The sequence below is a fragment of the Mus caroli genome, chromosome 5, assembly GCF_900094665.2.
Source record: "Mus caroli chromosome 5, CAROLI_EIJ_v1.1, whole genome shotgun sequence".
NCBI classification, from domain to species: Eukaryota; Metazoa; Chordata; class Mammalia; order Rodentia; family Muridae; genus Mus; species Mus caroli.
Window position 1 is genome coordinate 107153782 of NC_034574.1, and position 26807 is coordinate 107180588.

Here is a 26807-nt window from a genome sequence, read left to right on the forward strand (position 1 = left end):
ATCTCCCCAACCAAGTGCTCACAGAACTGACTTCTGTTTCTCTTTTTCCTCTGTCTGGGCTCCAGGGCTTTAAGCCAAGCTCGGGGACAGTGCAGGAGCTGAACTTCCGCAGCAACAAGAACGTGTGGGGTTACTTCAGCGTGGCTGCTGCTGGGGGCTTGCACGAGTTCGCCGATTCCCAGTTTGGGCACTGCTTCTCCTGGGGCGAGAACCGTGAAGAGGCCATTTCGTCAGTATCTCCGGTTCCCTTCCCTTCCCTCCAACCCCGCTTCCCAGTTCTAAGAAACATTCAGAAGTACTTGTGGATAGGCCTGAATACCTGAGTTGTTTGACCCCAGACTCCACAAGGCAGCTGGAGGTGCATGCATGTACCTGTATACGTACACACACACACACACACACACGCATGCACACACATACACCAAACTCCTGTGACCCATATATACTTGCAACAGTGTGCATGCACCTGCACACACACACACACACACACACACAAGTCCTTCCCTACGCATCACTTACTGTTCTAATTACTGAAGTTCAAGAACAAGTCTCTTCCTCTGTTGGAGACCTGTGGTGGAGAGCAGGGAGCCCACCAGGCCCTGGGTCTTGAGTGTGCAAGAGAGCTCACTTCAAAGAGACCCTAAACCATTCAAAGCTGTCTAAACGGTGCCTAGCACTCGGCTCGGGAGAGGGTGGGGGCACCTTTAACACCTCATAAATAGTTTCTACACCATCTTTACTCCAAGACTCAGTTTCTTCTGGGGTTCCTCTTCCTCCCTGCTCTCTACTTCACGCTTGTGACATGGCCTGTGATCCCTGCTTAGCCAAATCCTGTCACGGTTACTACAGACTGAGAAACTCATTTTAACCAACTACTCCCCTTGTCTTTCCTCTTAACATCCCCCTGCCTCTACACCGGTGGGTCCAGGAAGGTGAAACGCACTTTGTGTTGTAGTTAAACATGCCTCTACACCGGTCCAGGAAGGTGAAACGCACTTTGTGTTGTAGTTAAACATCCTGTGCTGCCAGGCAACCAAACCACTCTTCAGAGTGTAAAGAGCCCAAAGGCATCGCGAGTATTTCATTTAAAAAACGTTAGACTCTGGTTGGCTGTTTAACTGTGAATTGATTTAGGTGAGAGTTTGACAGTTTTGATGGTGCTGTCCCTCCGTCAGCTTAGGCTAATTCATTTTAATCGTGTTCAGTGGCAAACTGAGGTCCTCTGGGAGAGTGGAGGGAGACTTGTAACAAATGAGACTTAATTAACGGAAGGAAGTGGGTGGAAGGAAGTGGGTGGGCCCAGCATGTTCCCGGAGAGGCTCAAACTGTGGCGCTCTCTGCGGCTGCTACAGACTTAGAGAAACTCCAGCTTATACTGCTGACAGAGTCTAGCAGAGGAAAGCACTTGCGGGACTCTGTGATTGGCTCCCTGATCAGTGCTACAGACAAACCCCTCTGTGGCAGTCAGTCTTCCTCAATTGTGTGGCCGAGTCACATACAGATTTAGGTTCTGAGACTGACCTATGGCTGTTTGACGCCTTCATGTGACCTCCCCATGACACACCTGGACAGAGCAGCCAGGGGACAGGCAGAAGTGGCTTTTATGAGACAGGAGATGGGAATAGACCAAGGGGAGGCGGAACATGCACTCGGTCAGAGAGGCCCCATCCCTTTCTTCGAATCATTACGTATCAGGATGATCTAAACTCTGGGACCTGTTGACTGCAACGGCATTATGTGGAGCATCCCTCAAGTACTGCAGGTGGCAAGGTTACCACCCCATTTTTCAGATGAGGTAACTGAGACCCCGGGGTGGTTAAGTTACTCAAGTGAGGTCACTCAAGCCGGTCCATGTGCCTCCTGTGTGCTCAGACGCGCTGAAAAAACAAATCCCAAACTTCCCAGGAATCGTGGGTAAATGTGGAAAACAGTCCTGTGTCTCTCCAGGAACATGGTAGTGGCTTTGAAGGAACTGTCCATCCGGGGTGACTTCCGGACCACTGTGGAGTATCTCGTTAACCTTCTGGAGACCGAGAGCTTCCAGAATAACGATATCGACACAGGGTGGCTGGACCACCTCATTGCTCAGCGGGTGCAGGTAAGGGGCCCGTTTTACCTCTCCATCCCTCCCTCCCAGGGCGGGGTGGGTGTGCGTGCAGAGTTCCGTGCTTCCCGCGGGTACTGAGACCTGGAGTCTCTTTCTAGGCAGAGAAGCCGGACATCATGCTTGGGGTGGTGTGTGGGGCCTTGAATGTGGCGGATGCGATGTTCAGAACCTGCATGACGGAATTCTTGCACTCCCTGGAAAGGTAGGGCACGCAGTCTTCTCCTTGCTCTCCTGGGATGTGGGGACAGCATGGAAGGCAGAATGAGGTTTTTGCTGTTGCTGTTGTTCGGAGATGACTCTCGATCCTCCTGCCTCTGCCTCCTGAGTGCTGGGATCACACGCATGGGCACCATGCTAGGGTGGGCTTTTTAGGGCGGGTCGGGCGCCTCTCCTGTGGGCTGCAGTTCACACTGCCTGGGAGAGACTGCAGGTGGATATAGGGAGGATATCTGGAGGGCCCGTGGGGGAGGGTGAAGCTGGCGAGGAGGCTTCTGCTTGGATCACTGTTGGGCAGGACTGTTCTGCCTATGCATTGAAGGGTGACAGCAGAATTTATGTCTCCTGCCTATTAGAGGCCATGGGAGGCCATTCCCCGAGTGTCCCAGCAATAAGAACAAATTATCCTCTCTTTAGAAGTAACAAAGGAAAGACAAAATGTCCCCACAAAACACCTGAAAGACAAAGCCAGTAGTGGTCGCTTAGCACCTATGATTGGCAGCCCATGTGCTAGAGGTTGGCAGGCCACAGACCAGACATCGTTACCTCATTTATAAATACACATACATATATTAATGTTTTACTCTATAGACCAGGCTGGCCTCGAACTCAGAAATCCGCCTGTCTCTGCCTCCCAAGTGCTGGGATTAAAGGCATGTGCCACCTTGCCTGGCTCTATTCAGGTTATAGCACAATACCACAGAGCAGGAGCTTATAGTTCTGGAGGCCATGATATCCAGGGTCACGGCATGGGTCCATTCAGTAGGTACCAGTTCCTCTCTGAGATCTGTGTCCCACACTTTTAATAAGATTCGACTCCGCCTGGTTTGCTGATGCCCAGGAAGGGCCAAAGCCAGGTGATAGGCAGCTTGTTTGATGCTGGGGATGGAGCCCAGGGCTTTGCACACAGGAGCACCTGTTCTGCCATGGAGTTCCACCCCAGCCTCCTGAGAACCGCGGAAGATGTCACTGAGTGAGCCCAAGGGAGTGCTAGAGGGATCTCTGCTCCTTCCTGGGCTGATGGCAGGCGCGGCTTTTCCTTCAGGGGTCAGGTCCTCCCGGCTGATTCTCTGCTGAACATTGTGGACGTTGAGTTGATTTACGGCGGCATCAAGTATGCTCTTAAGGTAATTTTGAGCCTGGTGGGAGTTTGTTTCATTTCTTCTGTGAACCTGGAGTGGAGCAGGGTCTGAGCAGTGTGTCCCTCAGGACGCGCTGTGTAGTCCACGGCCTCGAATCCTTAACAGTTGGAGTATAGAAGAGGAATCTTGAGCGGAACCCAAAGAATACTGTCTTTTATCTGAAATCGTTTGTGTATGTGTGATGTAGTACATGTGTATGTTATGAAGATACATGCATGAGGGTAAGCCTTGGGCTGGTATTCCACTGGGATGGAAGTGCGGAGCCTGGGCCATAGCTCACTGCACACGCCTCCCTCTTGGGCAAAGCTCTACTGCGAATGCCTTCCTCCTGGCAGAGCTCTCTGCACACACCTCTGTCCTGGGCAGAGCTCAGAAAGCCATAGTCCATGTTCAGGTGTCTCTCTCTCTCTCTATTCAGATTTTTATAGCAAAATGCCATAGAGCAGGGCCTTGTAAACAGAAGAAGGCATTGCTCACAGTTCCAGAGGCTGGGACATCCAGGGTCATGGCATGGATTAATTCAGGATCTTCTGAGGGCCCGTTTCCTGGTCTCTAGTGGGTGCCTTCCTTTGCTGTGTGTCTTCATGTGATAGAGGAGACAAGGGAGCTCTTTGGAGTCCCTTTAAAAAATTTTAATTGAAGCCAGGCGGTGATGGTGCATGCCTTTAATCCCAGCAGTTGGGAGGCAGAGGCAGGTGGATTTCTGTGAGTTCAAAAGGCCAGCCTGGTCTACAGAGAGAGTTCCAGGACAGCTAGGGCAACACAGAAAAACTCTGTCTTGAAAAACTGGGGAAAATTGTTTTAAATTGAATCTATTTATTCATGTGTGTATGCATATATGTGTGTGAGAGTGTCATGATGTATGTGTGTGTGTGTGTCTGTATGCATGCATATGTGTGCATGTATGGGAATACCACAGAGTGTGCATGAAGGTCTAACTTCAGGTGTTGATTCTTCTCCCACCATGTGTGTCTCAGGGATCAAACTAAGCTTGTCAGGTTTGAAGACAAGCGCCTTTGCCCCTGCGTCATCTCACAGCCCCGGGATCTCTATTATAAGACTACTCATGACGCACGTACCTGAACCAGCGATCCCATTTCCTAGTAAGATCTCGTTTGAGGCTTGGTTTCAGTATTGGAATGTCGGAGGCGCACACGGTTTAATGGACTAGGTCCCTGATGAAGCCTCCACCAGACACCCCACCCAGCGTACAAGCTGCAGTCCCTGCCAGCCACAGTGCTACATGGGCCCTGTGTCTGCAGCCTGAAGCCTTTGTCCACACTCAGGGCAGGAGTAGACTGCTAATCTGTGCGTCACCATCATGGGGATTCTGATGTGAGCCTGTCCCCACAGGTAGCCCGACAGTCCCTGACTATGTTTGTCCTCATCATGAACGGCTGTCACATCGAGATCGATGCCCACCGGCTGAACGACGGGGGGCTGCTCCTGTCCTACAATGGCAGCAGTTACACTACGTACATGAAGGAAGAGGTTGACAGGTATGTGAGGGCCGTGCTATCACATGACCACATGCATGCGCGCTCTCCCTCCCACAGCATGGAGCATGCGCAGCTCTCTGTGGGCGTTGAAATGCAAAGCTGGCCTCTGTGTAGGCCTGGGGTTCTAGATAAAGCATGTGCTGGTTCATTGTGGGGCATCTGGAGAGCGTCCCCTCCTGGCTGGAACTCCATGCAACTGGCAGGAAATAGAAGGGAAGGTGTTGCGGCCTGCCCGCAGTCCACAACACGAACGGTTCAACTGAGAATGGCAGTTCGCTGAAAAGAGAGGAATCTAGACGGGGCGGAAGAAAGAATGGAGCTAAGACAAATCCTGATCAAAGCTCAATTTTACTAATTCCAGACACTCAGTTATAAAGGAAGGGGGAGGGAACCCAATATCCCGCCAAGTAACTCAGGGTCCAGTAGCAGGACGAACACGTGTGTGCCTCCAGGCAGCAAAGGCAGGTTCCAGCAGTAGGTAGGCGTGGCAGGACGAATGAGCACGTAGCTCCACCTTTGAGCAAGCAGGTTCCAGGCTGGGGGAAGGGAGGCCACAGGAAGGGACCCCAGGCCACGCCTTTATGGTTACCAGAGGATTTAGAGCCAAACAGGACAATAGCAACTTGGTGGCTCCATAATTTGTGGGCTGAGTGAGGAGGTGCCAGCTACCCTGGGTCTGAGCTGCAGGGTCCACATCCCCGGAGGATGGGTGTGGAACAGATGCAGGATCCAGTGGCTGGTCAGTGAGCCACTGTGATCAGCGTGCTCAGCTAGGGATGAGGGCATGACGTCACCACTCCTGGGCTTCCAGTCTAGGGCAGGAGATGAGGCACTGAACAGCAGCAGCAAGAGGATGGGTGGGAGGATGCTGGACGCTGCAAGCTCTAGGCGTGAAGCATTGCATGATGGGTCCAGCTCCCATTGGCTGTACCTTGCTGAAGTCACAGTGGTACTTGGATGGCCCAGGCAGAGGAGGCCACCCAGACCTTCACCAAAGAGAACAAAGTGTGTGTGTGCACGCGCATGTGTATGCGAAAGTGCCTGTTAGAGCTCACTCCTGGAAGCTAGGTCAGCTAGGGGTACCCCTTTCTTAATCCCCAGTATTTTAGAGGAAGATAGGTTAGCATGCTTACACTGTCTTGTAACCACGTTCCACCTGCTAAGAATATTCAAGATTTCTCCTAGGCTCTCTGCCCAAAGGCCCGCTTCCCCAGTTTAGTTAAAGGAAGGATTTGGAATCAGTTAAGAGTTATTGAATAGTATTGATTGATTGATGGATCGATTTCCCTGTGGCAGGGCTTGGGGGTGTGTGGATTACATCAGTAATAGAAACTGATTTTCAGCTAGAAGAAATAAAGGCCCTAATGTCTCACAGAGGGTGATAGGATGCCTGCCTTGGGAAGGGGAGATTCCCCAAAAGTCTGGCTGGGTCCTTGCTGGGCCTCATCCATCTCCCACATGCCCCACCCCCACCCCCATAGTTACCGGATCACTATCGGCAATAAGACTTGCGTGTTTGAAAAGGAAAACGACCCCACCGTCCTGAGATCCCCCTCAGCTGGGAAGCTGATGCAGTATACGGTGGAGGACGGAGATCACGTGGAAGCTGGGAGCAGCTATGCAGAGATGGAGGTAAGCACAGAGCCTGCCCTGGAGCTGTGGGTCTGAAACCCCATCCCTCAGCCAGTGAACCTTAGTGCACTCTTCGGCATCCAGGGTTCAGCCTAATTCCTTGTGATATTCAAAGGGTACTGTTTAAAGGAGCTCAGATAGCGCTCATCTCCTGGGAAGGAGCAAGAATTGCTTAGTGTCAAGTGGTGGTGTCACACACTTAGTCCAAGCACTCAAGAGACAGAGGCAGAAGGATCTCTGAGTTCTGGGCCAGCCTGATCTACGGAGTAAGCTCTGGAACAGCCAGGAATACACAGAGAAATCTCGCCTCAAAAAAAAAAAAAAAAAAAAACAAACCCCAAAACCAAAACAAAAAAACCGCTTAGCCACGATAACGCCAGTGATTAAAACCACAGGCCATCATGGACTGAGCACTGACCATCCAGTGATCACTGACCTAAGCACATTAAATATATGTGCACACACATATATGTGTGCATATATACATCTATACACATGTATACATATATATGTGTATATATAAAAATAAAATATATGTATGTATATGTATATATATAAAACTGTGCTGAGGACAGACCCGAAGACCCAAAACATGTCAGACAAGTGTTAGAGCACCCCAACACTGTAGTTTATAACGTTAGCAAGTTCCTGAGGCCAGCACACATGTGATTCCTGTTGTATGCATGAAGACATCAGACCCAAGAGGGTGAGCTGAGGGTCTTGCTTGCGAGCACCCAGAGCCAAGCTCCAAGCCTGGAGCTGGCTCTCCGCTGTAATAAGCGAATGGCTGTTATGGAGAACACCTTCTTTTGCAGGCCGGGTTTTTCACCTCAGTTATGTGAGGAAGAGGACTAGCCACCAATTTACAGAGGGGACACCAAGGCTCATAGACAAAGGCAGCTTTTGGAATTCGCAGAGAGGACGGATGGGGTTCTTGGGCACAGGGACAGCTGAACATGGAGTAGCCTGGTCCTGTGGCTCCACGCCCACAATCTCCTGTCTTAGGCATCTTCAGATTCCTGGTCAGGCAAGTGAGTCCTGGCAGGACAGACTTCAGGCCGGTGCTTCATTTTCCAAAGCACTCCCTGGAGCCCTCCCTCAACCATGGGCATGGGATTAAATGTCTGCTTTATTACAGCTGGGGGTGGTGGGGAGGGCAGCAGAGGGCGGTGGGTTGTTCAGCAGTGGGATATTGTCTTAGTTAGGGTTTTACTGCTGTGAGCAGACACCATGACCAAGGCAACTCTTATAAGGACAACATTTAATTGGAGTTGGCTTACAGGTTCAGAGGTTCAGTCCTTTATCATCAAGGTGGAAACAGGGAAGCATCCAGGCAGGCATGGGGCTGGAAGAGCTGAGAGTTCTACATCTTCATCTGAAGACTGCTAGCAGAAGACTGGCTTCCAGGCAGCTAGGATGAGGGTCTTATAGCCACCCACACACACCTACTCCAACACGGCCACACCTCCTCCAACACAACCACACCCACTCCAAAGAAGCCACGCCCAGTCTAGCAAGTCCACACCCCTCCAATAAGGCCACACCCACTTTAACATGGCCCCACCTCCCAACAGTACCACTCCCTGGGCCAAGCATATAGAAACCATCACAGACTTGTTCTGAAAAATAGGCCCCAAATATGTCCTGTACAACTTTGTCGTGTGGACATTGCATAGCACAGACCTGGAAGGTATCAGTCAGTCACTTGAGGTGTTGTGGTGAGCTCCTAGCATGGGATACGAGAGTCTGCTGCCGACAGTGTCTCAGCGTTAAGTGTGTGCCGTACTTTACCGGACAGGTGGTGCTGTGACCCATTCACCCCAGCATCGCTGCCCCAAACGCAGGACAGCTCGGGCGTGGCTATGGTGTCATTAGGTTATCAATTGCCGGGTCAGCATCCTTAGAGTCACGTGGCAAGGCCACCATAAGTGCAATCTATTATGCTGTGACTGACTTTATACCAACTGCTATGAGTAATAGGATTTAACTGTGTTTCTGAGACTGAGGGCTTCCTTTGAAAATAGGAGGGGTCTGTAGCTGCAGCTCAGCGGTAGTTTGTCTATCTGGCATTCATGAGACTCTAGGCTCTGCCCCCAGCCTCAGCTTCACAAATCGAAAAGGGAAAAGTGGTCTCTGTGTCTGTGAAATGGGCAGCACACACACCTGCCTCCCTGGCTGGCCTTGTAGACAGAGCCCATTCTGGGATGGCGCCCTTGCCTGGTGCACAGCGGGCTGGGACAAATGACAGGTTCCTTGTCTTGTACATGAATGGCGCCCAGAGATTTGCTGTCACTGTGATGCAACCCCAGCTCCACAGCCTTTCGATGTCTCTGGGTGCCATCTCGGGGAACCCTGACCTGTCCTCTCTGCCACACAGGTGATGAAGATGATCATGACCCTGAACGTGCAGGAGAGCGGCCGGGTGAAGTACATCAAGCGGCCAGGGGTTATACTGGAGGCTGGCTGCGTGGTGGCGAGGCTAGAACTCGATGACCCTTCAAAAGTGCACGCGGTATGTGGCTCGGGGTCCTAGCTACTTTGGCTGGCCCAGCAGGTCCCACCATGTCATCCTGTTCTGAGAGAGCAGACCAGAGTCTCTCCATTCCTGTCCAGTCCACGTCATTCACAGACATGCTCTGCTCAGGCGATGATGTAACATGGCAGCCATGTCCCTTGTTTGCTCTGTCCGCTTCCCAGATTTTAATCTTGCTTGAAGCAAAGACCAAGATCCCAGCAGAGGCCCCTCCTCCATGATGGCTGTGGTTTTCCCTCTATCCCTTCCCTCCTGCCTGGAGCCTGTTCCCTCTGGCTGGAAGGACCTGCCTCAGGCATGGCCTGCGCACTTTTGAGGTGACAGGTGACATGATTTCTCACTCCACCCATGACCCATGACCATTTGCTTTCTCTCAGTGCTGGGGATAAATCCAAGGTCCCGATCATGGTTGGCAAGCACTCCAGCATTGAGCTCCACCCGGCCCTGGGGTTTAACATTTTGTTAACTGTTACTGTTACTGTTGTTGTTGGAGGTGGTGGTGGTGGTGGTGTTATGATTGTGTGTGTGTCATGGTTGAAGGATAACTTTGGGGAGTTGGTTCTCTCCTACTATGGGTTCAGACTTATATATAAAATATGTTCATATGTATAAATATGTTCATATGTTAAAATATGTAACATAGGGATAATCATGCCAGGTTCTTTGAGGGATCTGGGGCCACCTTTGAAATATTATTTTCTTCAATTAGTATGTGCTATATAAACCAGACTGTATCTTTCATGCAGCTTTAGATTTGCAGGATTAGAGATCCTATGACGGGTTCTCATGTTCCATGCATCCCATTTCCCTATTATGAATCTAACAATATTTATTGCTAATTACTATTAATGTAATTATTGTGATTATACGATCCATTGGTCACAATGAACCTCCATTGATGTGTTATTAACATAATACTCTACTCAGATTTCCAGTTAAGATGGTGATTAAATATACATAACTTAGTATCTTCATCCCCCTCTCTCTTCCTGTCCCTACTCTGTGTGTGTGTATTATGTGTATGATATGTGTGTGTGTATGTGTGTGTCCATCTATGTCTACACGCTAGGGATTAGAACCCAGGGGTTTTTTGTTTGCTTTTTTTGTTTTTGTGAGACAGGGTTTCTCTGTGCTGGGATTAAAGGCGTGTGCCACCACGCCTGGCTTTTTTGTTTTGTTTTGTTTTGGTTGTTTGTTCTTTTGAGACAGGGTTTTTCTGTGTAGCCCTAGGCTGTCCTGGAACTCACTTTGTAGACCAGGCTGGCCTCAAACTCAGAAATCTACCTGTCTCTGCCTCCCGAGTGCTGGGATTAAAGGCGTGCGCCACCACTGCCTGGCTAGAACTCAGGGTTTCATGCGTATTGGTTGTCATCCCCTGCACTCCCCTGTTACAGCCCTGCCTTCTCCATTTTGAACATTCCAGGTGTTAAACCTGTGTGGTTGAGCAAACACCACCACTGCTCGGAACCCTTCTTTTTACAAAACCAAAACCCATGCTCACCAGATACCCACTTTCTACCCCGTCCTCCTCCAGCCCTGGCAACCACTCCATCTGCATCTTCCCCTAGGGATCCATCTATTCTGGGCTCCTCGAATGACAGGAGTCAGGCATCTCTAGCCAATTCGTCACTGGCTGACTTCACTTAGCGTAGAGCTCAGTGCTAGAGCGTGTGCATTGCATGTACAAGGCCCTAGGTTCAAGTCCCAGGCCTGGAGAGGTGACTTTGATTAAGGGCAGTTGCTGTTCTTGTAGAGGGCCCAGGTTTTGATTCCCGGCTCCCATGCCAGGCAGACACAACCGGTACCCCTGGCCTCCACGGGCACCTTACGCATGGGAACATACCCTGCTCTCGATACACACAACTAAAATCTTCAACCCAAAATAAATTTAAACATTTAAATCACATTAGTGAAGCCAGGCATGGTGGTGCAGGCCTGCAGTCTTAGTACTCCAGACTGAAGCATGAGGGATGTGAGTTCAAGGCTAGCCTCTGCTGTGTTGTGAGTCCGAAAAATGGCCAGAACCTACAAAGGTAACCAAGAAGAAAACAGGGAGATAGTTATTATCAAAAAGAAATTTAGAACAAAACCAGAGCTAATTCCCTCTAAAACTGGAGTATAAGTCACCTGTTTTGTGCCATTTGCAAAGGAGATAATTTGAAAACCCTGGGTCCAGGCTAGAACTTAGTAATGTTGGGTTCCCGGGATGTTGTTGTCTCTTGCTTACGTCTCAGGTTTCAAGTGAGTAGGTCGGTGGGTTGTCGGGTCAGTGCTTTCTCCTGGTCTATCTGTGACCCGTCATCACACCTCATAGGCTTGCTCATCTGTGACCCATCCTCGTGTCTCACGCACAGGCTCCCTGGCCTGTCCGTGACCATCCTCCTTCTCACAGGCTCCCTGGTCTGTCTGTGACTGTCCTCCTGTCTCACAGGCTCCCTGGTCTGTCCTTGACTGTCCTCCTGTCTCACAGGCCCAGCCGTTCACTGGGGAGCTCCCTGCCCAGCAGACTCTGCCCATCCTTGGGGAGAAGCTACACCAAGTGTTCCACGGCGTCTTGGAAAATCTAACCAATGTCATGAGTGGCTACTGCCTGCCCGAGCCCTTCTTCAGCATGAAGGTAAGGGCCTGCGCGACCCAGGTGTGCACATGGCCCTGTGTGGGGCGCCCTTGTCCCAGAAAGGCGTCTTACCAGTCGAGGTGCTTTGGGTGACTCAAATTGACCTCTCTGTCTCCATTTCAATCTTGAGCGGGGAGAGTGGTCGTTCTACCTGCTTGCTGCGGCTGTCTCTAAAAAAAACAAAAGAAAGCAGCTGAAGAGGTCAGAGCTGGCTCAGTGACCCCAGTGCTGAGAGCCACGCAAAACTCTTCCAGAACACCCGTGTTTGGTGGGATGCCAGCACCCACGTGGGGCAGCTCCACGGAGCCAATACCCTTTTCTGGCCTCGGAGGGCACCAGCGTTCATGTGCACAGCCCACACGCAGACACAGACACAGACATATGCATTAAATTTAAAAATAATAAAAATAAACTAAAAAGGAAAATGGCGCCAGGCCTTTAATCCCAGCACTTGGGAGGCAGAGGCAGGTAGATTTCTGAGTTCAAGGCCAGCCTGGTCTACAGAGTGAGTTCCAGGACAGCCAGGGCTACACAGAGAAACCCTGTCTCGAAAAAGAAAATGGTCAAGAAAGATTTTTGGATTTTACTTGGCGCTAAGCAAGTGACCAACAGCATAAGCTTGTCATGTGACCTTATCTACCCCCCCACACACACACACACCATGCTGGCTTTCTAGTTACCCAGAGAGGGTACAGACTCTCCCTGAGTGGGGAGACTGGGGCAACCCTACTTAGGTTACCTTCAAAGTCTGCTGGGCCCAGATCTCCATGAGTCATGCGTGGCTGCTGTCTGCCGGGAGGCTTTCTCCATCCTTGAGTGGGCCTAGTTGGGTGAGTGCCCACGGCAGACAGCAGGGCAGACTGGGATGCCCATGCGAATGTTGGTACTCATTGTAGACGGGGACAACCACGCGAACTGTGGTGTCCATGGCAGACAGGGATGCTCACGTGAACGGTGGTACCCACGCATATAAGAGGTGGCTGACATGGTTGTCTCTCTGCAGCTGAAAGACTGGGTCCAGAAGCTCATGATGACGCTCCGGCATCCCTCCCTACCTCTGCTGGAGCTACAGGAGATCATGACCAGCGTGGCCGGCCGCATCCCCGCCCCGGTGGAGAAGGCAGTCCGCAGAGTGATGGCCCAGTACGCCAGTAACATCACCTCGGTGCTATGCCAGTTCCCCAGCCAGCAGGTGCGTGCCTCCGGCAAGCCACACCTACGCCCATTCCTGTGTCAGGCCTCTCTTAAGCTGGGCTAGCACCGAGTGTCATGGGTCTGCGGTTTCTCTTTAACCTTTCCTGTAGAACTCCAGTATTTTCTCCCAAGGGCTAGGCTTTTGAGGCGCACCCCAGTCCCCAGGTCTTGCACCAACCACTCAGGCTCACAGGGAGGTCACGGGTACAAATAGAGCTAACTCTGTCCCACCCAGGCTGGCTCAAGTCATTAGCTGTGGAACCTTGTCCCTGGGTCTCCGGTTTTGAAGCCCCGTAGCTGTGAGCTTCATGCATCTTAGGATTGGAAACCATTAGTGTATATATCCCATTAGTATACAAACTGATACGTTTCCTGGCCCGTATAGCTTATTTCCTCTGTTGGGCATTCCAAAGTCATTTCCCGTACACCTCTACCACTGCCACCTCCTCACCCACACACCTCCGCCACCGGAGAGGCTAAGTCAGGCCGTTCCTAGCGGTCAACCATTCTAAAGGCGGAAACTGTTTGTTCTGTTTTTTGCAGTGCTGGGCCTCAGGCACGCTAGGCAAGCACTCTACCACTGAGCTACATCCTGAGCTCCTGAAGGTTGGAATATTGTTCAGCCATATAGAGGAACGAAGTTCTGATTCATGCTCCTACAAAGGATGAGCCTTATGCTAAGGGCAAGAGCTGCTCATAGGAAATGTCCGGAACAGGCGATCAGTGTAGAAAGGAAGTCTATTAGTGGCTGCCAGGGGAGGGGTGGGGGGAGGCGAGGACCGGCTCCCCACTCTCCAGTTATACCACAGCTGGAGCAGGAAGGCAGTTGTACCCCAACTGGAAGTGATGAGGCCCCACCGAGAGAGGGATGTGCTTGGAACTTTTCTGGAATTTCTCAAATTTTAGTTTTCTTTAAAAATCTTTTTTTTTTTTTTTTGGTGGGAGGGAAGGCCTTGAGATGGCTCAGCAGGTAGAGATGCTTGCCAAGCAAGTACAGTGGCCTGAGTTGGACCCTCACCCTCAGAACCCACGTAAGGGTAGAACCGATTCCAGGAAGTTATCCTCTGACCTCCACTTGTACGGTGGTGCATATATCCTCATCCTCATACATGACACACACACACACACACACACACACACACGTGCACACATGCATGTGCACGTGCACACACACTAATTTAAAAAAGGCATGCCAATCGCACGAACTCTGACCCTTCCCCTCCTGTGCCCACACGGTTGCTGGACACTCCGTCTTCTTCTTGGTCCTGTCTGGAGCGTGGATCGAACATCAATACAGTTCGACCACATCTTTGTGAGATTGTTGTCATTCTGGGCCCCTGGGTCCCCAGGGAGACATTGAAAGGGTGACCAGGGCTGTTAAGCAGAGGCCAGGTGGCTTGGGTCTTTGAGTGCAACCAGTCTGGGACCTCCCTGGGAGCCCATGGTGTGTCACCTCGTAATACTGCCCCATAGCGACTGGATCATGTGGCTGGCAGTGGCCTGACCTGTTTTGTGTTCTCATCCAGATAGCCACCATCCTGGACTGCCATGCCGCCACCCTGCAGCGTAAGGCAGACCGAGAGGTCTTCTTCATGAACACACAGAGCATCGTGCAGCTGGTCCAGAGGCAAGTGCATCCCAGGCCCTCTGGGGGCCTGAGTAGCCTGTAGGAAGCCCTGGCTTCAACCCCCAGCTCAGGGTGCAGGAGGCAGAAAGGGAGCCCATCCCCCGTGTTTGGAAATATTATAGGAGAGAGAAAAAAATGTTGAGGGAGGACACACGGCACTTGTTTCAAACAGAAGGGAAATCTGCAGAAAATGTTTCGGCAAATGTCTTCAAGTTTGACTTTTGAAAACAGCTTTGTGTGTTTGGAAGTTTTTGTTTTGTGGCTAAAATCTGCTAAAAATCAATTTTGAATAGCTCAACTCTTATGATTTTCCCTTCTCTCTGGGCCTGAGCAGGTGATGTCTAGGGGCTAATAAGTTCTGGGCGCTAGCCCAGGCTGGACTGTGGTTTGATGGACAAGTCACAGCTCCTCTGACATGAGGGTTTGGATTGTACTCCAGATGCTTTAAAACTCCTCCTCCCCCTTTCTCCCCTCCTCCCCTCCCTTCTTTCCACCCTCCTCCTCCCTCCTCCTTCCCCCTCCTCCCTCCCTCTTCCTTCCACCCTTCTCCCCTTCCTCCCCTCTTCTCCTCCTCCCACCCTCCTCTCCTTCCTCTTCATATTCCCTTCTCTTTATTTCTGTTTTACCCTCTTTCTTCTCCCTCCTCCTCTTCCTCCCTCCTCCCCTTGCACTATTGCTTGCAACCAGGGCTGCGTACATGCCACGGAAGTGCTCTTCCACCGAGCTACATCCCAGCCCTTGGTTTCTCTGAGGAAGGGTCAGGCCACCCTCCAACTCCTAGTCCTTACAGGAAGATTGCTCTTGCAAGCATGGACCATCATGCCAGTGGTTCCTTCCCCTTCTTAAAGTCATAACGTCTTGAACTGAGACAGTCAGGTGTTGAGGTGAAGATAGGCATGGTGACAGGGCTGCTTTTGGTTCCTCAGATACCGCAGTGGGACCCGTGGCTACATGAAGGCTGTGGTGCTGGACCTCCTGAGGAAATATCTAAACGTGGAGCATCATTTTCAGCAAGGCAAGAGACGCCACCCCACCCCCACTGTTGTCAACCACAAGCCCTGGGCTGGGCAAGCGGGAGGTGCCACAAGCTCTGGGTGGGGCAATCAAGGAGGTAGGTGTCCTGAACTCACTCTTCTGGGTCTCCTGTGTCTCCCACAGCCCACTATGACAAGTGCGTGATCAACCTGAGGGAGCAGTTTAAGCCGGACATGACCCAGGTGCTGGACTGCATCTTCTCACACTCCCAGGTGGCCAAGAAGAACCAGCTGGTGACCATGCTGATAGTAAGATGGGGGCCCAAACCCCGGGTGGGGGCGGGTCAGGGGCTGGTCTCCCTCCTCCTCCTCTCTTTCCTTCCTCTTCCTCCTCTCCCATCCTCTCCCCACACCCTTCAGTTCTGTCATGGAACCAAGGTGCTACACATGTCAGGCAAGTTCTCTGTCACGAAGCCACATCCCCAGCCTAGTCCCCAACTATTTTCTAGAAAGGTCCAGAAAATAAAGTCATAGACCTTGCACGCGTTTTGGTCTCCAACCTAACTGCTAAACTCTGTTATTGTTTATGGTGTGGCTGCACAATAAAACTTTATTTGTCATAATAGGCAGTGTCACAAAGCACCTGGCTCTGTGCCAGAACTTTCTTGGTTGCTTTTAAAATATATTAATTAGTTTTCAAGATTACATACTAAATTCATTTATTATTGATGTTGTTATAACTAGTATCATCATTAATTCTGACGTTAGGGCTCCCTATGTAGCATAGGCTAGTCTCGAACTCCTCGTCGAAAGAGAACCTTCTACTTGGATTCCCAAGGAGTTGACACAATAGAAGTGTACTGATAGACACATTCGTACTAACTTCTCTCCAACGCAGACTACTTCATACCTAGTGCAGTTTGGTACCCAGGAAGCTGGATTAGTGACGTCCTTGGCAAAGGCCACTTTAGAAGGAAAGGTTAGCTTTGGCTCTTGCTTTGAGGGTATAGCCCAGCATAGCGAGAGGCCATGGTGGCAGCGCGCATGGCCGCTTGTCACGTGGCATCCACAGTCAGGAAGCAGACACAAATGAATGGCGTTGCTCAGTTCTCTTTCCCCTTTGCATTCGGTCCAGGGCCCCAGCCTAGGGAATGGTGCCACCCACACTCAGTGTGGGGCTCCCCACCTCAGTTAACCTAATCTGGAGATGACCTCATAGACAGGCCCAGCGCTCTGTCTCCTAGTCAATTCTAGATCTTGCCAAGATGGCAATCATGATTCCCTTAGGTGTCATTGATGCTCCCAGTAGGGGCTTTCCAATGGAGCTGTGGCCCTGGAATGGACTTCCTTCCTCATCTTATTTCTCAAGGTCTTTTATCTGTCACAGAGCATTAGCAACAATGAAAATAGAATACAATGCCGTTAACTGAATTGTGCAAGACCAGCTGCTTCCAGGACATGAACAGGAAAGGAAAAAATAATATTGTGAGCTTTTGTATGTGAGGGTGCCAACCTGGTGTTCTAATGCACACTTGAATGCAGGTGTCCAAAGAGGCCAGAAGGAGGGCATCAGACCCCTCTGCAAGAACATTAAACGTTCTTTACAGCTGAGCCATCTCTCCAGCCCCATACTGAGTACCCTTTGAATGGTGGCCCTCTTAGCCTAGCTGCTGGACAGACCTGGGCTCTGTGTGCTCCTTGCAGCCACAGGGCTGGGACGGTGAGAGCAATGCTGTAGCTGTCTGATCTGTTGTGAGGGAGAGGGTAACAGCCCATTAAATAGGAAAGCAGCAAGGGCTTTTATGATTGGGACAGTGCATTCATGTAGGTGAGAGGTGACTCGGCCTCCACTCTATAGGTGGCAGAGTGTCTTAGAGGACAGTGCGGGCTGACCTGGGTGGTGGATGGCAGTGGCTCAGCAGCCTCCCATCACAGATCTGTCTCCAGTGGATGTTTAGGGAGCCCCTTCTCTGAGCTGTCCCCAGGCCCCTCTTACAGCGAAGACACTAGAGGAAACACAGGGACCCTGTGCACACAGCCCCATCTGCGGCAGAATAGCTCCTCCTCGCTCAGCAGAGGGGACTCAGGCCAGAGCCAGGAGATGGCTCAGAGGACAGAGCACCTGTGGCACACGTGCAAGGACCAGAGTTTGGATCTCCAAAGTCCACGTAAAAAGCCACCGGGGATGGTGGCCCACTTGTGATCCCAGAATTCCAGAGATGGAGGGAGATAAGGGATCCCCAAGGCCAGCAGCCTAGACCAGCCAGATCTGTGAGTTTCTTAGTCCAGGTTCAGGAGAGACCCTGGCTCAGAAAACAAAGTGGGGCACAGTGGAGGAAGACTTCTGGGGTGGGCTGGTCCTGTTCCCACACGCATGTGCATACACATGCATGCTCATTCACACACGTGTTCCCCAGCACAGCCCCTCGGGCGTGAGGGCATATGTGGGGTGCATAAGTCAGCAAATGAATGAAATGAACCTACAGTAAAAAGAGGCAAGGGCTCCCCCCCTGCCCTGCCCCCACCTTGTGACAGGGTTTCTCTGTGTAGTCCAGGCTGGCCACCAGCCTCTGCTTCCTGAGTGCTGAGATTAAAGGTGTGAGCCACCATTGCCCAGGTAAAGGTGTTAAAAACAAAACAAAACAAAACAAAAACTGGCTGGATGTGTTTAGAGAGTTGAGGCTAGGGCTGGAGAGATGGCTCAGAGGTTTAGAGAGCTGACTGTTCTTCCAGAGGTCCTGAGTTCAATTCCCATCAACCACATGGTGGCTCACAACCATCTGTAATGGGATCTGATGCCCTCTTCTGGTGTGTCTGAAGAAATGTACTCATACACATAAATAAATAATTCTTTTTAAAAAGAGAGAGAGAGAGAGTTGAGGCTAGATTCTCTTCCTCCCTCACCCCTTTACCAACCCTCCCATCCCTCCCCACCCAATCCTCCCCCCATCCCCTGCTCCAACCCCCCCTCCATACACACACCAGCCAAGAGCTGGCCCCTTGGGCAGAGCAAAGTCAACTTTGGTTCTGTTGCTGCCCCTGAAGGATGAGCTGTGCGGCCCAGACCCCACCCTGTCAGACGAGCTGACCTCCATCCTCTGTGAGCTCACGCAGCTGAGCAGAAGCGAGCACTGCAAGGTTGCCCTCAGAGCCAGACAGGTTGGTTGGGGAGCACGAGGAGCACGGGGGCCAGTGTCTGTGGCTCTCCCTCCTCCCAGCTCCCGTCATCCCTGTCCTCCCTCCTCCTGTTGGCAGGTCCTGATCGCCTCCCACCTCCCCTCCTATGAGCTGCGGCACAACCAGGTGGAGTCCATCTTCCTGTCCGCCATCGACATGTATGGCCACCAGTTCTGCCCGGAAAACCTCAAGGTGAGCCTCGGGGACAGACCATGGGTTTTTCTTATCCTCAAGGAGCCAGTTTTAGTGACATCCAGTTCAGAGTGGCTAGGATGGACAGTCCCAGGGAACATCACAGGCTCTGGGAGTTGTAGGTATGGAAATCTGTTTGCACAGGGCAGCAGGATTGAGTCTTTCCTGGCCAGTACAGGGTTAACATTAATGTTTTCTTCTTCCTTCCTTCCTTCCTTCCTTCCTTCCTTCCTTCCTTCCTTCCTTTTTTCTTTTTTCTTTTTTTCTGGAGCATAGCAGGAGGCGGGAGCCCTTTGCAGTAGGAGTGGGGGATCTGGGGTGGGGGAGTTGGGATGGGGTGGGGGATCTAGGGTAGGGATGGGGAACTGGGATAGAGGTGGGGGTTGGCACTGACTTTATCTTTCCGGGCTCCTGCCCGGGCTCTAGCTTATCATAAACTTCCAGGCACCCATCAGTGTTTGAAACTGGGACCCTGCCCTGGGCACAGTCACCCCGCACTCCTTCATTGTCCGCTCTCCCAAGGCTCTGTGAAAGGAGTTCCCCCTGTATCAGGGACACTGACTGCAATAGTGACCGTGACTTGTGCCTGCGCCTCGCCCCACCCCACCCTCCAGCTTCTGGGGCATGCCTGCTCATTTTCTTTTTGCTTTGTGGCCCCTCCTGTTTCCCATAGAAACTAATACTTTCGGAAACCACCATATTCGACGTTCTGCCCACCTTCTTCTATCACGAGAACAAGGTCGTCTGTATGGCGTCCCTGGAGGTAAGGAGAAACCCGGAGCGAGCACACGCCCTGAGAGACCCTATGTTGTGCGCCTTGCAAATGTGACCTTCTCTCTCTAAGGAAGGGGTTTCTGTTCTCTCACAGGGGCTAAGTTGAGCTCAGAGATGTGAGGTGACTTTCTCAGGGCCACACAGACAGGGACAGAGCCAGGATTCACACTTCATTGGTTTTCTTGCAAAGTCCATGCCAGTAACACTGCCAGGGCCTATAGCATCCCAGGCTTCTCCACTCAGGGCACAGGTGGGCCACACCCCAGTGCTAAGCCAGATGCACCCTGTCCAAACTTCTTATCCATGAGCATTCAGTATCTCAAAGACTTTTCTGTCTGGAGCGGAGGACACAGGCTACCTCCCTTGTACAGGGAGAGGCTTGCCTGGCAGGGTGTCTGACAGGCACTCTGTCCCAATAGATTCCTCTCAGGATTGCAGTTTGCCTCTGCTCCTGCAATGAGGAACCGACATCTCCTTTTCAGGAGCTTCCTTGCCCCAGACTGAGTTGGGTCACTAACAGTCTCGTGTCACCCTGGACTTCCAAGCTCAGTGTCTCCACCTTGTGAACCCCTGCCTTGTCCTGCATCTTTTAGACTCTGTGAGTCACCCATGCCATGCCAGCTTTGCCTAGGTCTTCACAGAGACTGGTTTGGGCTTTTGAGACTGTGACAGCTGCAGGGGGCCTCACTTTCGAGACCCAGCACTCACCCCATCAGCCGTTATTTTGACAAGGGTTATTTCCTAGTTGTATCTGTAAGGGTTTTATTTTGGCTTTTCAAAACTTTTTTTTTTCCTTCGAGACAGAGTTTTCTCTGTGTAATCCTGGCTGTCCTGGAACTCACTCTATAGACCAGGCTGGCCTCAAACTCAGAAATCCATCTGCCTCTGCCTCCCAAGTAAAGGGATTAAAGGCCTGTGCCACCCCTGCCCGGCTCTCTCTCTTTTTTTTTCCCCCAATGGCAGCTTCCATGCTATAATGGCAGAATCTAGGGGCTTCATCAGGAATGAGGTCTCCAAAGTCTGAAATGTTTGCTCCCAGGCTCTTGAGAAATCCCCTTCCGTGTAACTTGGAGAGCCTGCAGCTGCCCTGTGCACAGAGCTTTGCCCTCCTAAATCCTCTGGTCTCTGTGAAGGTTCAGGGTCCTCCCTCTGCTCCCTCAGGTTTACGTGCGGAGAGGCTACATCGCCTACGAGCTAAACAGCCTGCAGCACCGGGAGCTCCCAGATGGCACCTGCGTGGTGGAGTTCCAGTTCATGCTGCCCTCTTCCCACCCCAACCGGTAGGGACTGGTTTTCCTTGTTTCTTTCCTCTCTGTCTGTGGAAGGATCCAGCAAATATGAGTGGCTGCTGGGCAGACCCCTTCCCAGCCATAGGTCTCCTGCAGCCTTGCGTGCTCATCTGTGGAATGAGGATAGCCACCCAGTGTCATCTCCTGTCAGGGACCCACAAGTGCTGCCTTGAATACCCATCAGTGGACGTGAAGTGACAACCTAATTAGTCAGTCACAAGGTAGTGTTCAAATGTGGGCCAGTGTGATGGAGCAGAGGGCAAGGGCACTGGCCTGCAAGCCCAAAGCCCTGGGCTCACTCCTTGAGACTCACATGATAGAAGGAGAAAATGGACTCTTGGAAGTTGTCCTCTGACCTCCACATGTGCACACACACACACACACGCCCGTGTGCACACACACATGCACACACACGCATATACTCATGTACTCACGCATATGCACTTATAAAAACAAAATGTTAAAGTGCTGAGTCGTCATGTGTGGGTCTTGGCTGCATATTATGCAGGGTTCTACAACATTCTATCACTGCAGTGGACTGTGTTGTCCCAGACCACTGGGGAAAGTAAATGAGCTAAGACAACACCCCCAGGACAGTGCCCGGCCCAGATTAAGCTGTGTTAGCAGTCTTGGGGCGGTTTTGGTTTGCACTCTTACAAACAGAATTGCTGTCCTATAACACTAGCCGGGTGTGTGTGTGTGTGTAAAGTATCTTCTTTATTTTTTAAAGATTCATTTATTTATTATATGTAAGTACACTGTAGCTGTCTTCAGACACTCCAGAAGAGGGCATCAGATTTCGTTACGGATGGTTGTGAGCCACCATGTGGTTGCTGGGATTTGAACTCGGGACCTTTGGAAGAGCAGTCGGTGTTCTTAACCACTGAGCCATCTCACCAGCCCCGTAAAGTATCTTTTATTCTCCTGATGCAATTGTTGTCTCTGAGGTTTACTGCCTCTGTCTGCTAACTTAGGCCAAGTGCTAGTTCTTCCGGCCTCTGTACAATCTTGTCTAGGCCTAGGATGTTTTCAGCCTCTGAGACTTACAGCTGAATCAGCTTGCCCTTGCTAGCTCTTTCTGAGCTCTGGCTGGCTGATCCATTCAGCAGTTCTAGCTCAAACTCTTCTCCAAGCTGATTCAGTCTGGCTTCTCTTGGCCTCTCCAGAGTTGCCCTGCTTGGCCTCAAATTAACTTTGGCAAAGATTGATTCTAATCTTCTGGCTCATTCTCATTCTCTGGCTCACCCTGTCTCCAGCCTGCCTCTGAAAAACTCTCCCATTCAAATGGCCTCCTCTCTCTGCACTGCTCTTATAAGTAGCCTCTTAAGTTGGGCATATCCTGTTCTGTCAAATCTTTCTCTGATTCGTCACTTTGTCTGCCACTCAATTAGACATCGCTTCAAACATGGCTGCTTCCTTCTACAAACTTATTTTACCTTCATTGTTTGGGATTAAAGTTGTGTACTAAGGCTGAAGCATACCACAATTAGAAACAGGTTTTTCCAGTTAACAGCACAATCTCGGGGTTCACAGTGTGATCAGATACCCTGCAGCATCTGTGTTCTTGGTCCCCTCAGCCCTTCCATCAGCTGACCAGAAGTGGCCTTCATCTCAGTTTTGAAGAATAGAGTCCCTGGACCCCCTCTCTCCCACAGGCTGAGTGTAGGAGCCGGGGCCTGAATCATAGTCTCACTGAGAGCTCTGTCGCCGGCGCCTGCAGCTGCTGGGAACCAGAAGCAGGACCAAGGGTGTGGCTTGTCTGTGTCCTCTGGGAGTGTTCTCATGGGGACGTCTGTCTGACTGCACACTGCTCACAGTCTCTTTAACCCCTCTTATTTCAGAAGCCCAGTAGAGTATGGAACCTTCTAGAATGTAGTTATGTCTCCCCACTGAGATCCAAAGGTTCCCTTCCTGCCACTATCCCTGGTACCTCTGTCTTGGAGTCTCTGTGGGTTTCTCAGAGGCCTTGCTTGTGCCTGGAGTGGAGGTCATGTAACTTGGGCTCCAAGAGTCAGAACTCATATACATGAGGCAGGGTCCATGTTTTCCTGAGCAGGTTTTCCTGGTTCTCTTGTGCTTTTGTTTTATTATCTTTGTGCATGAATGTATATGTGTATGTATGTGTTGTATGATATGTGTATGAGATGTGTGTGCATGTGTGTGTGATGTGAATGTGTGTGAGAGGGGTATGATGTATGTGTTCATGTATGTATGTTGCATGTATGTGTACATGCATGTGTGATGTGTGTGTGAGAGAGATGCATGTGTGTGACATGTGTGCCTGCATGTGTGTGTAAGGAAGATGTGTGTGCAGGTGTGTGTAAGAAAGATGAATATGCAGGTGGGTGTATGATGTATGTATAGGTGTGTGAGAGACATGTGCAGGTATGTATGTGTGTGTGAGAGAGACGTGTGCAAGTACATGTGTGATGTGTGTTACATGTATGCAGGTGTGAGACTAGTGTGCAGGTGTGTTTGAGAGACACGTATAGAATGTGTGTGTGAGAGATGTGTGCAGGTTTATGTGTATGGTGTGTGACATGTGTATGCAGGTATGAGTGTGTAAGAAAGTATATGTAGGTATGTGTACAGGTGTGTGCAAGAGATGTGTGCCAGGTATGCATGTGTGAGATGTGTGTGTAAGTATGTGTGTGAGATAGGTACAGGTTTGAGTGTGTGATTGAAAGAAAGAGGTGTGTGGAAGTCAGAGGACAAGTCCCTGGGGCCAGCTCTTTTCTTTCACCCTTATGTGGGTTCTGGGAATGGAACTCACATCATCAGGCCTGTGAGGCAAGAGCCCTTCCACCCTTCCACAGCCCCTCCCTCAGGATTTTACAGGTGTTTCTCTTCCTGTTGCTTTTGGAAGAGCATGCCTTACAGATGAGAAGGAAGGCCCCCAGGAGGCAACTCCTTGTGTCTTGACTACTGGCTGTTTTTTTTTTTTTTTAAGATTTATTTATTTATTTTATGTATATTGAGTACACAGTTGCTGTCTTCAGACACACCAGACGAGGGCATCAGATCCCATTACAGAAGGTTGTGAGCCACCAGGTGGTTGCTGGGATTTGAACTCAGGACCAAAGAACAGTCAGTGTTCTTAACAGTTGAGCCATCTCTCCAGTGCCCCGTTTTTTGTTTTTATTTGTTTGCTTTTTATAACCTTTCTTATTTTTTCTTTTTTTTAAAGGCCTGCAGTTCTTTGCCTCATTATGAGACAGGTCTTGTATTGATTCAGCTTTTTTAAGGATGGTAGTCTGTGAGCATGGGTGTGTGCATGTATGTATGCGTGTGTGCAGTCAGTGCCTGTGAGGTGTGTGTGTGTGTGTGTGTGTAATGCAGCATTTTGAAATTGTCTCACAGGAGTTGTTTTCTCTCTGTTTTGTCTGAGCAGGACCGTGACTTCCCTAAGGGACATGGGGGTCACGTACTATTTCAGGGGGGACCTACATACATGCCCAAATCTTCCCAGACACACCCGAAAATGCACTTCACCATTCTGCAGGGTGATTCTAACTCCAGTAAAGTTGAGAGGGAAGATTAATCATTACCATGAGTTTGTGAGGTATCTGAGCTTGGTTGGCACTCGGGCTTCTTATTGGCTATTGCCCAGATAGGCTCTAACCTGGGTCTGGTAAGGCGGAAACAGCAGCGTTCAGGAGACAAGCAGCGTTTAAGGCCAGGCAGACCAATACACAAGACCCTGGGTTGGTTGGTTTGTTCATTTTGAAGAGGAAAATTCCCTGGTTCCCAGGAGAGAATAGAGGTAGAGGCTTGGAATCCACTATACCATTGGCTACAGCAGCACAGGCCCAGCAAAGCCACACTCATTTAGGCAAAGGGGACCTTTCCCAAATCCCCATACACCAGCCATGGGCCACCCTCACAACAGCCCTCCTTCCTAGGAAGGGTGGGGTGGTTCCAGCTTCTATGAACACTCTGTTTTTACACTTCATGGATTCAACCCTCCCATACCTGATTCCAGAGTCCTCACATGCCTGGTGTGGTTCCTGGGAACAGTGGCTCACTAAACCCTTAACAGCCACTGACTTCATCCAAAGACAGGGAAAAGGATGAGGGGATTGGAGGCCTGGGGCAATCCTGGACCAAACTTGCCTCCTCCCCAGATGGCTGGAGCTGGGATCTCCAGGGGAAACTAAGGCTGGGATCGTACCTCTTCTGTGTGTCTACGTTTGCCTCTCTGGATTTACCTCAGGACTATAGCTGGACTGAACTTGTTTATATGTGTGCATCACTCATTCATGTGACTGAACTCGCTTATGTGGTCATCATTCATTCATTCACACACTCACTCACTTCCTGTGTCCTGAGGAGTCTGATGCGACCCCCTCAGCACCTGCCCAGCAACCTCAAGTCCTTCCTTGTAGCCCCCATTTCAGACCCTACCTACCTACGGAAGCCTCTTATCCTGATCTGGCTTTCCAAAGCATCCATCCCAGGAAGAGCTCGGAGGGCCGAGTTGGCAACAACTGCCCCAGTCTCCCTTTCTCCTCAGCCTCCCTCTCTCCTCAGCCTCCTTTCTCCTCACCCTGCAGGATGGCCGTGCCCATCAGCGTCTCCAACCCCGACCTGCTGAGGCACAGCACAGAACTCTTCATGGACAGTGGCTTCTCCCCACTGTGCCAGCGGATGGGGGCCATGGTGGCCTTCAGGAGATTTGAGGAATTCACCAGGTAGGGTGTAGGGGCTGTATGGGCTTCTTCAGCCCCAGCCACTCATTCATTAACACTTGGGCTTGGGGAGACCCAGATTCGGGCACCTCAGTTAAGAATTACAGACTTGGGCTGGAGAAATGGCCCAGCGGTTAAGAGCACTGACTGCTCTTCTGGAGGTCCTGAGTTCAACTCCCAGCAACCACATGGTGGCTCATGACCATCAGTAATGGGATTCAATGCCCTCTTGTGGTGTGTCTGAAGATAGCTACAATGTACTTCTATAAATAAATCTTAAAAAAAAAAATTACAGACTCCTCAGGGAATAATAGAAAAGGCTGCCCATGGGACTTGGCTAGACAGGAGCCCAAAGTTCTAGCATGCTGTTCTACCACAGGGACTGGCCTCAACCTTTAGAGGCAGGGGTCCCTCAACTTTCTTCTGTCCTATCCCACAGGAACTTTGATGAAGTCATCTCCTGCTTTGCCAACGTGCAGACAGACACTCCTCTCTTCAGTAAGGCATGCACTTCCCTGTACTCAGAGGAAGACAGCAAGGTAAGCCCAATGGACAGTGTTGGGGGGCGTGGCAGGCTCTAGCCCCGCCCTCCTGCCCCAGCCCCTGTTTCTCTCTTGCAGAGCCTCCGAGAGGAACCCATCCACATCCTGAATGTGGCCATCCAGTGTGCCGACCACATGGAGGATGAGGCGCTGGTGCCAGTCTTCCGTGCCTTTGTACAGTCCAAGGTATTCTCCTCGTGCCTCTGGGGTACCTCGGAGGACAGGCTGTCTTAATCTTCGTGTTGTTGCTGTCACAAAATACCAGGCTGGGAAATCAAAGGTTGATGGGGAGGGCAGGAGAGATGGCTTAGTGGGTGAGGGGCTCTCACTGTTCTTGCAGAGGACTCAGGTTCAATTCCCAGCACCCACATGGCAGCTGGCAACCATCAACAACACTGTGGTACACAGATATACATAGGAGCATGACACTCATAAACATACAATAAATCAAGTGCAGATATAGCTTGATGGGTTTTGTCTTAGGGTTTTACTGCTATGAACAGACACCATGACCAAGGCAACTCTTTTTTTTTTTTTTTAAGCAAACTAGGACACCTATCAACTGGCGGCCAAGCCTTTTATATATATATATATATATATATAT

At 50.8% G+C, this 26807-nt stretch overlaps 1 protein-coding gene across 1 annotated transcript in view; it reads left to right on the forward strand.

Annotated features, from left to right (window-relative positions):
* Acacb (acetyl-CoA carboxylase beta) overlaps window positions 1–26807 on the forward strand; it is a 106680-nt gene that overhangs the window by 52376 nt on the left and 27497 nt on the right. The window contains exons 13-31 of the mRNA XM_029477795.1: window positions 66–229; window positions 1948–2098; window positions 2206–2309; window positions 3369–3450; window positions 4819–4964; window positions 6446–6596; window positions 8974–9108; window positions 11600–11746; window positions 12750–12938; window positions 14467–14567; window positions 15494–15582; window positions 15726–15850; window positions 18587–18700; window positions 18797–18910; window positions 19584–19673; window positions 20846–20964; window positions 25527–25664; window positions 26101–26200; window positions 26282–26389. Of these exons, the coding sequence (XP_029333655.1) occupies window positions 66–229; window positions 1948–2098; window positions 2206–2309; window positions 3369–3450; window positions 4819–4964; window positions 6446–6596; window positions 8974–9108; window positions 11600–11746; window positions 12750–12938; window positions 14467–14567; window positions 15494–15582; window positions 15726–15850; window positions 18587–18700; window positions 18797–18910; window positions 19584–19673; window positions 20846–20964; window positions 25527–25664; window positions 26101–26200; window positions 26282–26389 (2367 nt within the window). The remainder of the gene's footprint in view (window positions 1–65; window positions 230–1947; window positions 2099–2205; window positions 2310–3368; window positions 3451–4818; window positions 4965–6445; window positions 6597–8973; window positions 9109–11599; window positions 11747–12749; window positions 12939–14466; window positions 14568–15493; window positions 15583–15725; window positions 15851–18586; window positions 18701–18796; window positions 18911–19583; window positions 19674–20845; window positions 20965–25526; window positions 25665–26100; window positions 26201–26281; window positions 26390–26807) is intronic.